Source organism: Amblyomma americanum, chromosome 11, assembly GCF_052857255.1.
Source record: "Amblyomma americanum isolate KBUSLIRL-KWMA chromosome 11, ASM5285725v1, whole genome shotgun sequence".
In the NCBI taxonomy this organism is placed as follows: Eukaryota; Metazoa; Arthropoda; class Arachnida; order Ixodida; family Ixodidae; genus Amblyomma; species Amblyomma americanum.
Genome location: NC_135507.1, coordinates 54,088,421 through 54,099,412, shown reverse-complemented (window position 1 = coordinate 54,099,412; position 10,992 = coordinate 54,088,421). Strand labels below are relative to the sequence as shown.

The following is a 10,992-nucleotide window of genomic DNA, read 5'->3' as shown; positions in this document are numbered from 1 at the left end:
CATCCACCAAAGCGCAGCCACACGGCTACAAAGGAAAGCTATACAGCTTTCTCATTAACTTCGTAGTTAAAGAAAAATTCGTCCTGGTCCGTGGTTCGAACCCGGGACCACCGCTTCATCGAAGCAGTCGCTCTACCAGCTGAGCTAGCCGGGACGGCATTGCATGTGGTAGGACTATTGCTACCTGGTCGATGTTGATATTATAAATGTGTGCCGACAAATTAGCATTGTTTTAAGGAAGAATGTGTTAGTCAATTCTTGTTACTTAAAATCACAGGGTAGGCGCAAAGTGTGGCGGTTATTTTCTTCAGCGAAGCGAAAAAAAGTTGCTGGTGGGCAGTCGCATTGTCGCTGAGTGAAATGGTACCTGTGTAGAATAGCATGAAAACAAAAATGCATAAGATAGGCGGAAAGTGAGACAGCAAAATACTTAACGAGACCACTGCAGTCTGTATGTTTGGTTTCTTAGAATTGTGCCACCATTGCCAAGTATTCTTTCTCTCCCCCCTGTAGTGAGGGAGTTTGGGCTCTTCTTCCCACAGCGAACGCATCACAAAAGCGTTGGGCGGGTGATGTTATTTCTTTATTTATTTCATAGAGCTAGGAACCTTGGTGTAACCTGCCCCAGGAAGTGCGTTGTTTTATGAGAAGGCGCAAGCTTGTGTTAGAGAGTAGCCAGTGTAGAAAAACAAAGCAAAAGACCAAAATTAAGATCGACGATCGTGCCTGCCAAGATGGTGCTGCCGCACGTTTCCGGTCTGGTAATGGCGTCGGACTCTCTGCTCGTATTCTGCCCTTACTTCAAAGGCTACATAAGCTCCGATTTCCCGATATTTTCTTGAGCTACTCATGCGTGCTGTGTTTCTTGTAGATACGTGCTTATCTTGCCGCAAGTAACACTCCGTGCTCCCTTACGGACGTCTCTAAATGCGCTGTGCACTTTGCCGATAAGAGCCGCTTGTTTAGCCGAACGCACGTACGCCACATTGTTCACATTGTTCGTTGATTCACGTGCTCAGTACCACTTTTGCAACCTGGCTTGATCATGTTTCGTTCTGCGCATTACCCAGGCATGTTGTACCTCCAGCGGTTCGAGTACACCGACTCGCTGAGGCAAATGATGCTCGAAGACTGCCCGGACGTACGCGGGACATACCTCTACCGCCTCAGCAAGGACAGAGGTGCGCTGGGCGTGGCGTTGAAACATTCTACCGTGTTTGTCACCTGTGCACTGTAATGAACCGCGTACTAATAATAGCAAGGCAGGAGATTTGATGATAGCAAACACACTGCAAGCGACATTTGCGTCCCAAAAATATTTATTCTCGCTGTACAGCAGGCTGATTCACTTTAATTAGCACCGCCGTTCTTGTGTTTTATGTATTTTTTATGGTACACCTCCTGGCTTAGTCAAGCGTTCTTCTTAAACAAGCGCGTGAGACAAAATAGTAGACACGAGTCAACTGTACAAAATAGTAGACACTAGAGTCACTAAATAAAGACTTAGAGTACCGGCACTCCTTTCTCCTATTGTTCTGTGCCGCCGCCACGATCATTGGTCAGTTTGCATCACGTGATATTTGTTTACACTGCGACGGTTCATGGGGGCTGCCATTTTGTGGCTTATGCGTTTTCAGTCGGGCAACTGTGGTAGTCCTAGTGCTGCGACGCTGCGAGTGCTGCCGGTGACCGACTCAGTGACCAGGGATTCCGCGCCTCGCAGCGTTTCAGCTGCACAAGAGCATACGAGGATGCCGTTTTGCTGCGTTGTTGGCTGTTTCAACTCGCAGAATGATGGAAAACGCTTCATGCGCTTTCCGCTTTCCATGCCGTACGGCTACGATCCCCGCCGCAGAGCAGGGTGGCTAACAGCGTTGTTTACAAAATGGCTGGGCCAAAGTTAGCGGCGAGGTCGCCGAAGCGGCAATCTGGCAACAATGATAAACAACAAAATGGCCGCCCCTGCTTACCGCCGTTACAGTGCTCTAGAATATGGGTAGTGGGTTCAGGAGCCGGCGCGCTCCATGCGATGCGGTGAGGCGGCGAGTGTCGACAGGTCCCGGATGTAAGCGGTGGCGCTGTTGTAGCGTGGGCTGTAGGCTCGGCGCGCCCGCGCGCGCGGCTAGCAGTCCCGCCAAGCTGCCTGCAGCTGTTTGTTGCTTTTTGTGCGGTGCATTTTTCCTCTTTTTGAGTTCGCGGCGTTAAGACTACGGTCATGCCGAATCGTCGGCGTCAACGGCATTGCTTTGCTCCCGGCTGCAAAACGGGATACCAGTGGACGAAAGGCGATCAGCCGTCGCTCTTCGCTGTGCCAAAGGATGAGAACCGACGGAAGCAGTGGGAACGCAACCTTCATCGAAAAGATAAGGTTTTGGACGAAACCTGCTGTGTGTGTGAGCTACATTTCGAGCCATCATGCATTGTGAGGGACTTTATACACATCATTGACGGCAAAGAAGTCCGCATCCCGCGTGGAAAGCCGGAACTTTTACCCGATGCGGTGCCAACTTTGCTGCCGAACGCGCCGAGCTATCTGTCAAAGAAAACACCGCTACAGAGACCACCTAGAAAGAGGAAAAGCACAAGTACATATCCTAATGAAGCGAAAAGACCACAAAGTAATGCTTCCGACGTTAACATGGAATCGAGGTGTCCGGGCATTGTCACTGAGAGTAGCGTGTTGGCGAACGACCAAGACTCTTGTGAAGTTGACGAAGCATCTGTGCCGGACGATTTTTCTAAGCTGGATGTTCCTTCAAAGCCAGGGCAGTGAGTTTGCTGCAATTTGTGACAAAGGAGGGTTGCTCTACCCGTCTCGTGTGCTTTTTTTGATGGTGAGGAGGCTGGAAAACCTTTTCACAACTTTTTTTAGTCAGGAAAAGCTGTGCAGTAACAGCATAGTAGATGTTATGGTGCTGGGAAAATCTCAGATTTCATGTGGTGTAGCGTGCAGCCAGCACTCAGAAGCGCTCACAGTCAGCATTCTCAAGTTTTATGTTTTGACAAGGCTGCATTTTTATGTTAAATCAATCAATGAGTCGCGAGAAGCTCGCAGGAAAAAGAAGCTTCATGCTAAGATGGGCAAGTGCTCATAGTCGCGCAAACAAGAAAACACGGCATTCCTTTGAGAAATTCAAGAATATGTCTCACACTGTGCATACATAGTTGGAGCGCTGCAATAAAGGAGTGCTCTGTTTTATAAAAATTATTTTATCTTGTCTTGCATTCATCAGCGTTTATACATCGGCGGCAATTGACCCTTCGTTTTGATGAAAAAAATGCATGCATCAAAACAACAATTAAAACAGGGGCATGAAATCTAAAGTTCGACGAAAACTCGTCCGGTCAGGTAGAAGATTCATGTAAAAAAGGAAAGGAACGCCGACCAAAGGTTGTTAGAAAAAAAGACGTTTCGGCTTCCCTACGGAAGCCTTGATCAGAGTTATCAAGGCTTCCATAGGGAAGCCAGAGCGTCTTCTTTTTTAACAACAACCTTTGGTCGGCGTTCCTTTCCTTTTTACAGAACAGAGGCATGCATACCACACTTAAAATTATCGCATTCACATATAGTACGCTGTACACACAGCGGTCTCTAAGTGAAGCGTTTTTTTTAATTCCAATTTCTTGTTGCCCCGCCCCTCTACTAAAACACTTCCGATGGCTCAAGCTGGAGTACACTCGGCCACGTTTGCCGACAGCTTCGAGTTGGCCGCTGGATAACCCCGATGATCGATAGAATGTTTGCTCCTCTCCCTGTACTCAGCCTTTCCTATGGGCGGCGATAATACTAGTATACACTAACGTTGAAATATGGGAGCCGTACCTGCAAAAGAGCACGATCAGCGTTGCGAAGCATTAACGGGGCCGCTCGTCCGCACCACCGCGCTATCGGCTGTTGGCTACTAGTACATCTAATTTTCTTGATTCGCCGACAATATCTGTGTACAGCTTCACCTATTTGTAGGACCTGTTTTAAAAGACAGAGCCTTGCTTATTTCTCCGACGATTCTATGCACAGCGCGCATCCACGGCGCGGCGCGCCGCATTTCATACAGCCCATGCTCTGGTGGCGCCATCTGGTATCGTCGACACAAGTCGCCTCACCGCTGGCCGCTCCCTGAACCCACTACCCATATTCTAGAGCACTGTACCGCCGTGCTGCAGTGACGGTACTCTAAGTCTTTATTTAGTGACTCTAGTAGACACGAGTCAACTGAAAGCTATACCCTGAAGTGCGCGGCCGTAATTTGTGACTGCGTACGTTATTTTTTTATGAAAATTGTCCCAAATTGTCGACATTTGACAATCGAGAGAGCAATTCTTAACATAAAGCAATATTACTGACGATGGCATAGTGTTACTAAGGTACGTGCTATCAGATCGTACTGATTTAGACCTTTGCATTGCAGCAGCTTTTCTGGGAGCACAGGTGAATTTTCAAGAAACGCATTCAAGTCATTTTGTTGGTTGTCGCTCTCAGACTTACACGTGGCTTCATTTTAATGCTGACGTCTTTGTTCTTAAGCACAAACTATATCAGTTTTGCTGGTTGAAGATCTATGAATAGTTCAACACTGCATTAGTGCTCCGTTGCCGCCATTTATGTGAAGACAGGCTCGTTTAAAGCCCGCCGGAAAGATTGCACGAGCGCATTTTATTAAAAAAGCTCAGTCGTGACTGCCCACATTATCTTGCGGTCACAAAAAATCGCATGATGAGTACTATCGGTTTAAAATCTTTTAATATTAACTAAAGGTTATCATATTAACTAAAACTGATGTTTGTTAGATATAGGAGAGGCTTTTTGACCAGCGGTCGGCTGCGTTTTTATGGAGGCAGAACGCTAAGGCGCCCGCGTGCTGTGCGATGTCAGTTCACGTCAAAGATCCCCAAGTGGTCGAAATTATTCCGGAGCCCTCGACTGCGGCACCTCTATCTTCCTTTCTTCTTTCACTCCCTCCTTTATCCCTTCTCTTACGGCGCGGTTCAGGTGTCCAACGATATATGAGACAGATACTGCGCTATTTCCTTTCCCCCAAGACCAATTATTATTATTATGACCTGCGGTGGGCATATTCGGGCTGATGATGATGATCTTCACCTTTTAATCTTTGATGAAAAAACACTTCCACATGTACTAGATCGCCGTCAAGAATATTCACTTCAGTGTGTTTCTCGCAAAGTGAACCTGTGCGTTGTTAAACCTTGAATCATGTCGAATGAAACGCCGCGTGTATCCCGCAGTGTGCGTCACATCACTTTCATCGGCGGCCTCACAAGTATTCACATATGTCGGCACGCAGGCCTAACACATTTCAAGAACATCGTGCTACTCGGCTCGGCAGACGACTACATCGTGCCTCTGCATTCGGCGCACATCAAGCTCGCCAGGCACATCGCCAAGGACACCACGCCTCTAGGTAAACGCAGCGCCGTGGTGTGTACGTATGCCCAATCAACGCGAGTGCTATCTTCGGGGCCCACCGTAGTAACTCCTCGCTGTCCAGACAGTACTATGGCAGAATAAAAAAAAAGGATTATGGGGACGCTTCAGTCATCGTAAGAGTGGAATACGACAGCATTTAGAAGCAACGCTGCTGCTACGTGTTTATGTTCCGGTGTCAGTTTTTTCACCACAATGTTGTCACTACCGTCGTATTTGTATTTGCACACACATAATCATGTGCTGAGTGAGTCCAGTGAAAACCTGTTCCAGCCTGCCTGTCTCGCCCTTTCCCGATTGCGTACTCCCGCTTTTCTTTTCAGTTTTGACTTTTCGCGCCGTTGTCACGTTGCTTGTGACGTCGTCTCCCCCTCGGCCAATCAGCGGCTTTGTGACTAACGCAGAACGCGAAATCGCATGATGTGTTGTGCCACGGTGGGCAGGTTGCTCAAATTCAGACGGGAGGATTTCTACTTGGCACGGTACACAGTCTGCGATGACGTCATGAAGTCACGTGACTCCTCTCGAACAATCAGCTACTTTTGTGACGCGTGAGCTGAAGCTTAATGCTGTCGCTTTTACACTAAATAGAGGCAGTTTCCTATGAGTGCTGTTCTGACAACCTAGCAGCATAAGTGGCGAAAACTTTACGGATGCGCGCTCATTACGCTATATTAGGACAAAATGAAGAAAAATAATCCTTCGGCAAAGGTCTTTCCCTTCATTCTGTTTTGTTGAATAAATAGCCACATACTGCATGCTTATGTCTTAATGAAGCACCTCGTGACTCTTCTCATTGGCTGCAGGAGTAGCGTACCGGGAGATGCTGCGGAACATCCTCAGGCCTATAATGGACAAGTCAGACATGAACCTGATCCGGTTGGAAGTGCACGTTCCGTTCCGGGCCTCCCTCGTCTCATCCAACGTGCACGTTGCGCCACTGGCCTCCGAGATCCTTGTACAGAAGATCGCCACCGTCGCCTGCGCCAGGCACCTGCTCTGAAAGCGCGGCGGGTGGAGGCCATACGTGCTGCCCCGGTACAAAGAACGTTGTTGACGACCTCCAAAGAGCTTAGCCTCCGAGATCCACGCTGGGACGGATTTACTTCTTTGGCTGTCCACCAGATGGCTGAAGACACGGGATGCTCACAGCGCAGGCTTCTCGGAGGGTCTCGAAATGATGACGTGCACGGTGCCCCTTCACAGCTGTGCGTGCGCAGGAGTTACTCGCGACTACACTATCCTATTTTGTACATATTGTGGGTTACTGGAATATTTTTACATACTTTAGCACCATTTTTTTTACCCTAGAGTACTGCATCTGCAGACAAAGCCGGGAGAAAAAAGTACTTTTTATTTTCAATAGAACTCGAACAGTGCTTCCAGCTTCTTGCTACACGCACGTGTGTATATATGGTGATGTTAAGCTTCTCGACATCACCATTTGCTTTGAACGAGCGCTGTTTGAGCATGGGCGGATAATAGCGTCGTATGAGATTTGAGAAATAAACATGTTCAAAATGCTTGCCCGATGCCCATTGCGACTGGATGATATGCGCCTGCTCCCTTCCTGTTATCATTTGGCTCCACCTACAGAAGTAGCTGCAGTTCAGTAGAGAGCTAGGGCAGTTTACGGCGTACTTACGGACGCAGATTAATTATGCGCCAAGCTCAAGTTAGGAGACAGGCTGCGTAGGGCTCAGCGCTACTCTCTGCTTTTGCGCGTGGCATTCGGGATGAGTGCGCATGATATCGTTGCGCATAAAGATATATGCGCTGCTTAAATTTAAAATGCAGCATGTGACCTTTCAATATCAGTGGTTAGGGCGCTGGGCTACTGGTCGGAGTTCCTGGGTTCGAACCCGACCGCGGCGGCCGCGTTTCGATGGAGTCGAAACGCTAAGGCGCCCGTGTGCGGTGCGATGTCAGAGCACGTTAAAGATCCCCAGGTGGTCGAAATTATTCCGGAGCCCTCCACTACGGCACCTCTTCCTTTCTTCTCTCACTCCCTCCGTTATCCCTTCCCTTACGGCGCGGTTCAGGTGTCCGCCGAGGTAAGTGAGCAGATACTGCGCCATTTGCCTTCCTTATAACAACCAATTATTATTATTTCCCTATTGTTACGGCCAAAAAATGAGGGTGGAGCTCGCAGCGCGAAGTACGAAGAAGTGTACTAGAGCGTGAGAAAACGAAAGGAATGGTGGAGGGCTTCCGGGTCTGTCCTGTGCTTTTTGAAGCACAGAGAAAAACAGCACAGTGACAAAACGGTACAGAAAAAAAAAACATGGCGACAAAACAGCACAGGGAAAAAACAGCATGACAACAGAAAATCGCAGGGAAAAACAGCGCGACGAGAAAACAGCACATCGGAGTACGGTGCAGTGTTGCTTGAAGGGTGAAATATCACCATAACCGGAAACGGTAAATCACAACACATGCGGCAGTGACCTTTGGTGTTAGCGAGTGCTCGCTTCACAGACTCAATAAGGCACGCGGTAGGGTAATATAAGCGATCTCAAATATAGACTTTTTATGGAATGGAATGAATAACTCTGGAAAAGTTGTGGAAAGATCGATTCTGCGGGTTGACCATCATGGTGCTGAATTCTGGCAAATACGCCTGACGTAGGGCTCTGGGTGTACGACGAGTTCTTGTTCTTAAAAACTCGCGCTGTCGGCAATTGAATCGTCAGCAATTTTGTTTGGGGCGAGCTACAGGACCTTCACACGTTGAAAATATTCACTATGCGATAATCAATTTTAATGATGGCAGGATTGCCCGAGCCGATATTATCAGGTTCGGTGTTTAACCAGGACGCTGCACAGTGGTTGTCTGAGGCTAGATTCCGACTCCATTCTAACTAGCTGGAGTCTAACTGAAGTTAGTTTTTCTGTTTTCTGTTCATTTCGCATGTTGGACTGCCGTAAGCTTCAATAATCAATCATACCTTAGGCTGTCTGCAAGCGTTCTGCATTTCGTAAAAAAAATAGCGAATAGATTTATTTCGTGCAGTGGCAATCGCTTCAATAGAAGGAAGTTCGGTTCGATATCCGAATTTTATGACATGAAACTAAAATTAGATGTTTAATTCTCCTTTACACACTTTCGCTCGTGCGTTATTTTCTTTCTTGAAGCTGTTAGAGGCCATTTTGAAGCTACGGAATTTCAGAACTTTTGTGTCAGAACAGTACGAAGCAGAAAAAAGTACATCAACCTGAATTTGAACCAAATACGTTCTAAGCTTTACGATGTCTTGGAGCACTCGGCCATCGCAGCAGCCTCTCGCTCCCTCTGTTCTAGCTGGTAGCCTCTCTCGCTATGCCTTGGAAGTCGTCATCACCGTGAATGTTAGCTATGGCCGCTGAAGAGCAGGCGAGGGCTATGACACGACAAAGAGCGAAATCAAGCGAGAGACGCCATGCATGCTGCCTATAAGAAGCGGCTGAGTGCGGCAGCACGTAGTGCATCAAAAGCAGCCGAGGAAATCGAACCCAGCTAGGAAATAAGACAAGATAAACTACCCGGGGCATTTGACCGTAGAGCATATGCCCGGGTCATTTTGTCCCTGAGTTGCCCAGAATCTTCTTAAATAATACAGAAACTACATCACTGAAGCCAAGCAGGCAAGGACTACATAACCACTAGTTCTGCCAAATGTACAGTTCAAGCAACGCTGTTTCTTAATGAATGAGGCTGCCCTGTTTTCTTAATGAACCAGCGAAACGAGCACGCGCTAACTCCAAAGGTCGCTACCTCATGAGTGGCGATTTACCGTTTGCGATTATGGCTATGATAGTTCAACTCTCCCGCAGCGCTGCACCGTACTCCGATGTGCTGTTTTTTCCCCACGGTTTTCTGTCGTCGTGCCGTTTTTTCGCTGTCATGTTCTGTTGCTGTGTCGTTTTGTCCGGCGCGGCGATTTGACGCGTGCTGTTTTTTCCGCAGTGCTGTTTTTGTGCGCTATTTTGATGCATGCTCTTTTGACGTGTGCTGTTCTTTCGGGGTGATGTGACGCCACGTGATGACATCCGATGGGGGTGTCGTAAGACCGTGTGATACCACGTCATAGCCACGTGGTCGTGTGGGCGTATATAGAACGGCTGTCACGAGCGTGTAGCGGAGCTGCCATGGACCACCCTCAGACGCCTAGCAAGCGTGCTTGCTTTTCGTTGAATTCCAGGGTTAGCCGAGTTAAACCGCTGCCATTTTTTTTAAAGCGAAGGCTTTACTGGAATAGTCAAGCCAAGGCCATCGGCGCCGCAATGCGCAAGGGTATGCCCCCTGGTGGTACACTGGTAGTCTCGCCGATGTTGGCCATCACCCAGAGGGTAGATCAACTGGGCAGGTCTAAGGTCTGTTCGGGGCTGGGAGGGGTCAGATTCTCTCTCACGCCGGTAAACACCGTGAGGGGTAACGTCGTCCTGTTGTGAAGTGGAGTGCTGTCATTAGCGATGGAGAGTCCTGGTGTAACGCTGGGAGAGGCTGGGAGAGGTTGCAGAGGCGACGTCAATGTTTATTTATTCATTTTGCCTCACAGGCTCCAGGATTGGAGCAATGTGTGAGGCGGGATGACATGGTCAACGTCACCAGCATGAATAACGTGACAATATAATGCTTTTTTTACTGCTAGTGCCCGTCACTGAAAGTAAGAACATTATACAATATGTATTGACGCTTTAGTAACTAGACACAATAGGCTGTTATTTCTGCTCTAAACGTAGTTAGATCATATACGTTAGCAATTTGTTCCAGAAGACAATTTCAGTGAACGACAGCGGATGAATTAAATGCGACAGTTCGACCTGAAAGGAATCGGAAACTGTGAACGCTGTTTAAACGGCGTGAGGATCGTTTTAAGACCGGGCAAGAAGCAGGGCTGAATGACTTGCACTGTAGACTACATGAAATAAGCAGTGTAGGGTCATTATTCTCCGCGATTGGGATATAGGTAGAGAGAGCGACGGTTTAATGTTTCTTGCTGACAAATGACGGTGGTTGTCTCTGGAGATAAGACGCACAGCACGATCTAGTACCAATTACTGGGTACGAAATTTCACAAATAAACTTGGAAGGCATCTATAGCAATAATCGCACATCGCAGTCGTTTGCTGCGTCCCATAAAAACGACCCATTATTATTATTATTATTTGTGTTCATTATTGGTTGTCATTCAAGCCTCTGTTGTGTTTTTGTTAAAAGCTGCCGCTGTCAGATGCTTGGAATTTTTATTGCGAAAGCATTAGGTGGCTATGTCCCGTGTTTCGTGGGAGCAAAGCATTCTCGGCACGATTACGTCGTTCTTTGAAGATAAATGAGCGTAAGTTTGATTGTATTAGATAGTGCGTGGTGAGATCTTGCTGTGAGAAAAAGTTGGTCGATGTGGTGCAATTATTTAATTAAACGCGAACATTACACTTTGACGGCACAATAGCCACTGACGTGGACATGCTTCTCCACACGACTGTGTCGTTCTAAAAAATGTGTAAAAGTTTGATTGTGTTAATGCGTGATGAGATCTTGCTGTGGGAAGCATTTGGCTGATGAATTG

General features: G+C 47.6%; 1 protein-coding gene across 1 annotated transcript; it reads left to right on the top strand.

The window, feature by feature from the left end:
• Window positions 1-1,072: 1,072 nt before the first annotated feature.
• Window positions 1,073-6,509, top strand: LOC144111019 (protein FAM135A-like). Its single transcript, XM_077644103.1, has 3 exons — window positions 1,073-1,181; window positions 5,304-5,420; window positions 6,250-6,509. The coding sequence occupies exons 1-3, from the start codon at window positions 1,073-1,075 to the stop codon at window positions 6,444-6,446; spliced, it is 423 nt and encodes a 140-aa protein (XP_077500229.1). The 3' UTR covers window positions 6,447-6,509.
• Window positions 6,510-10,992: the final 4,483 nt, after the last annotated feature.

Excerpts from the sequence above, each read along its gene's own strand:
- LOC144111019 (XM_077644103.1), top strand. The coding sequence starts at position 1,073 with ATGTTGTACCTCCAGCGGTTCGAGTACACCGACTCGCTGAGGCAAATG. Across the intron at positions 1,182-5,303 it reads CCGCCTCAGCAAGGACAGAG|GCCTAACACATTTCAAGAAC; the intron begins GTGCGCTGGGCG and ends GTCGGCACGCAG. Across the intron at positions 5,421-6,249 it reads CAAGGACACCACGCCTCTAG|GAGTAGCGTACCGGGAGATG; the intron begins GTAAACGCAGCG and ends CATTGGCTGCAG.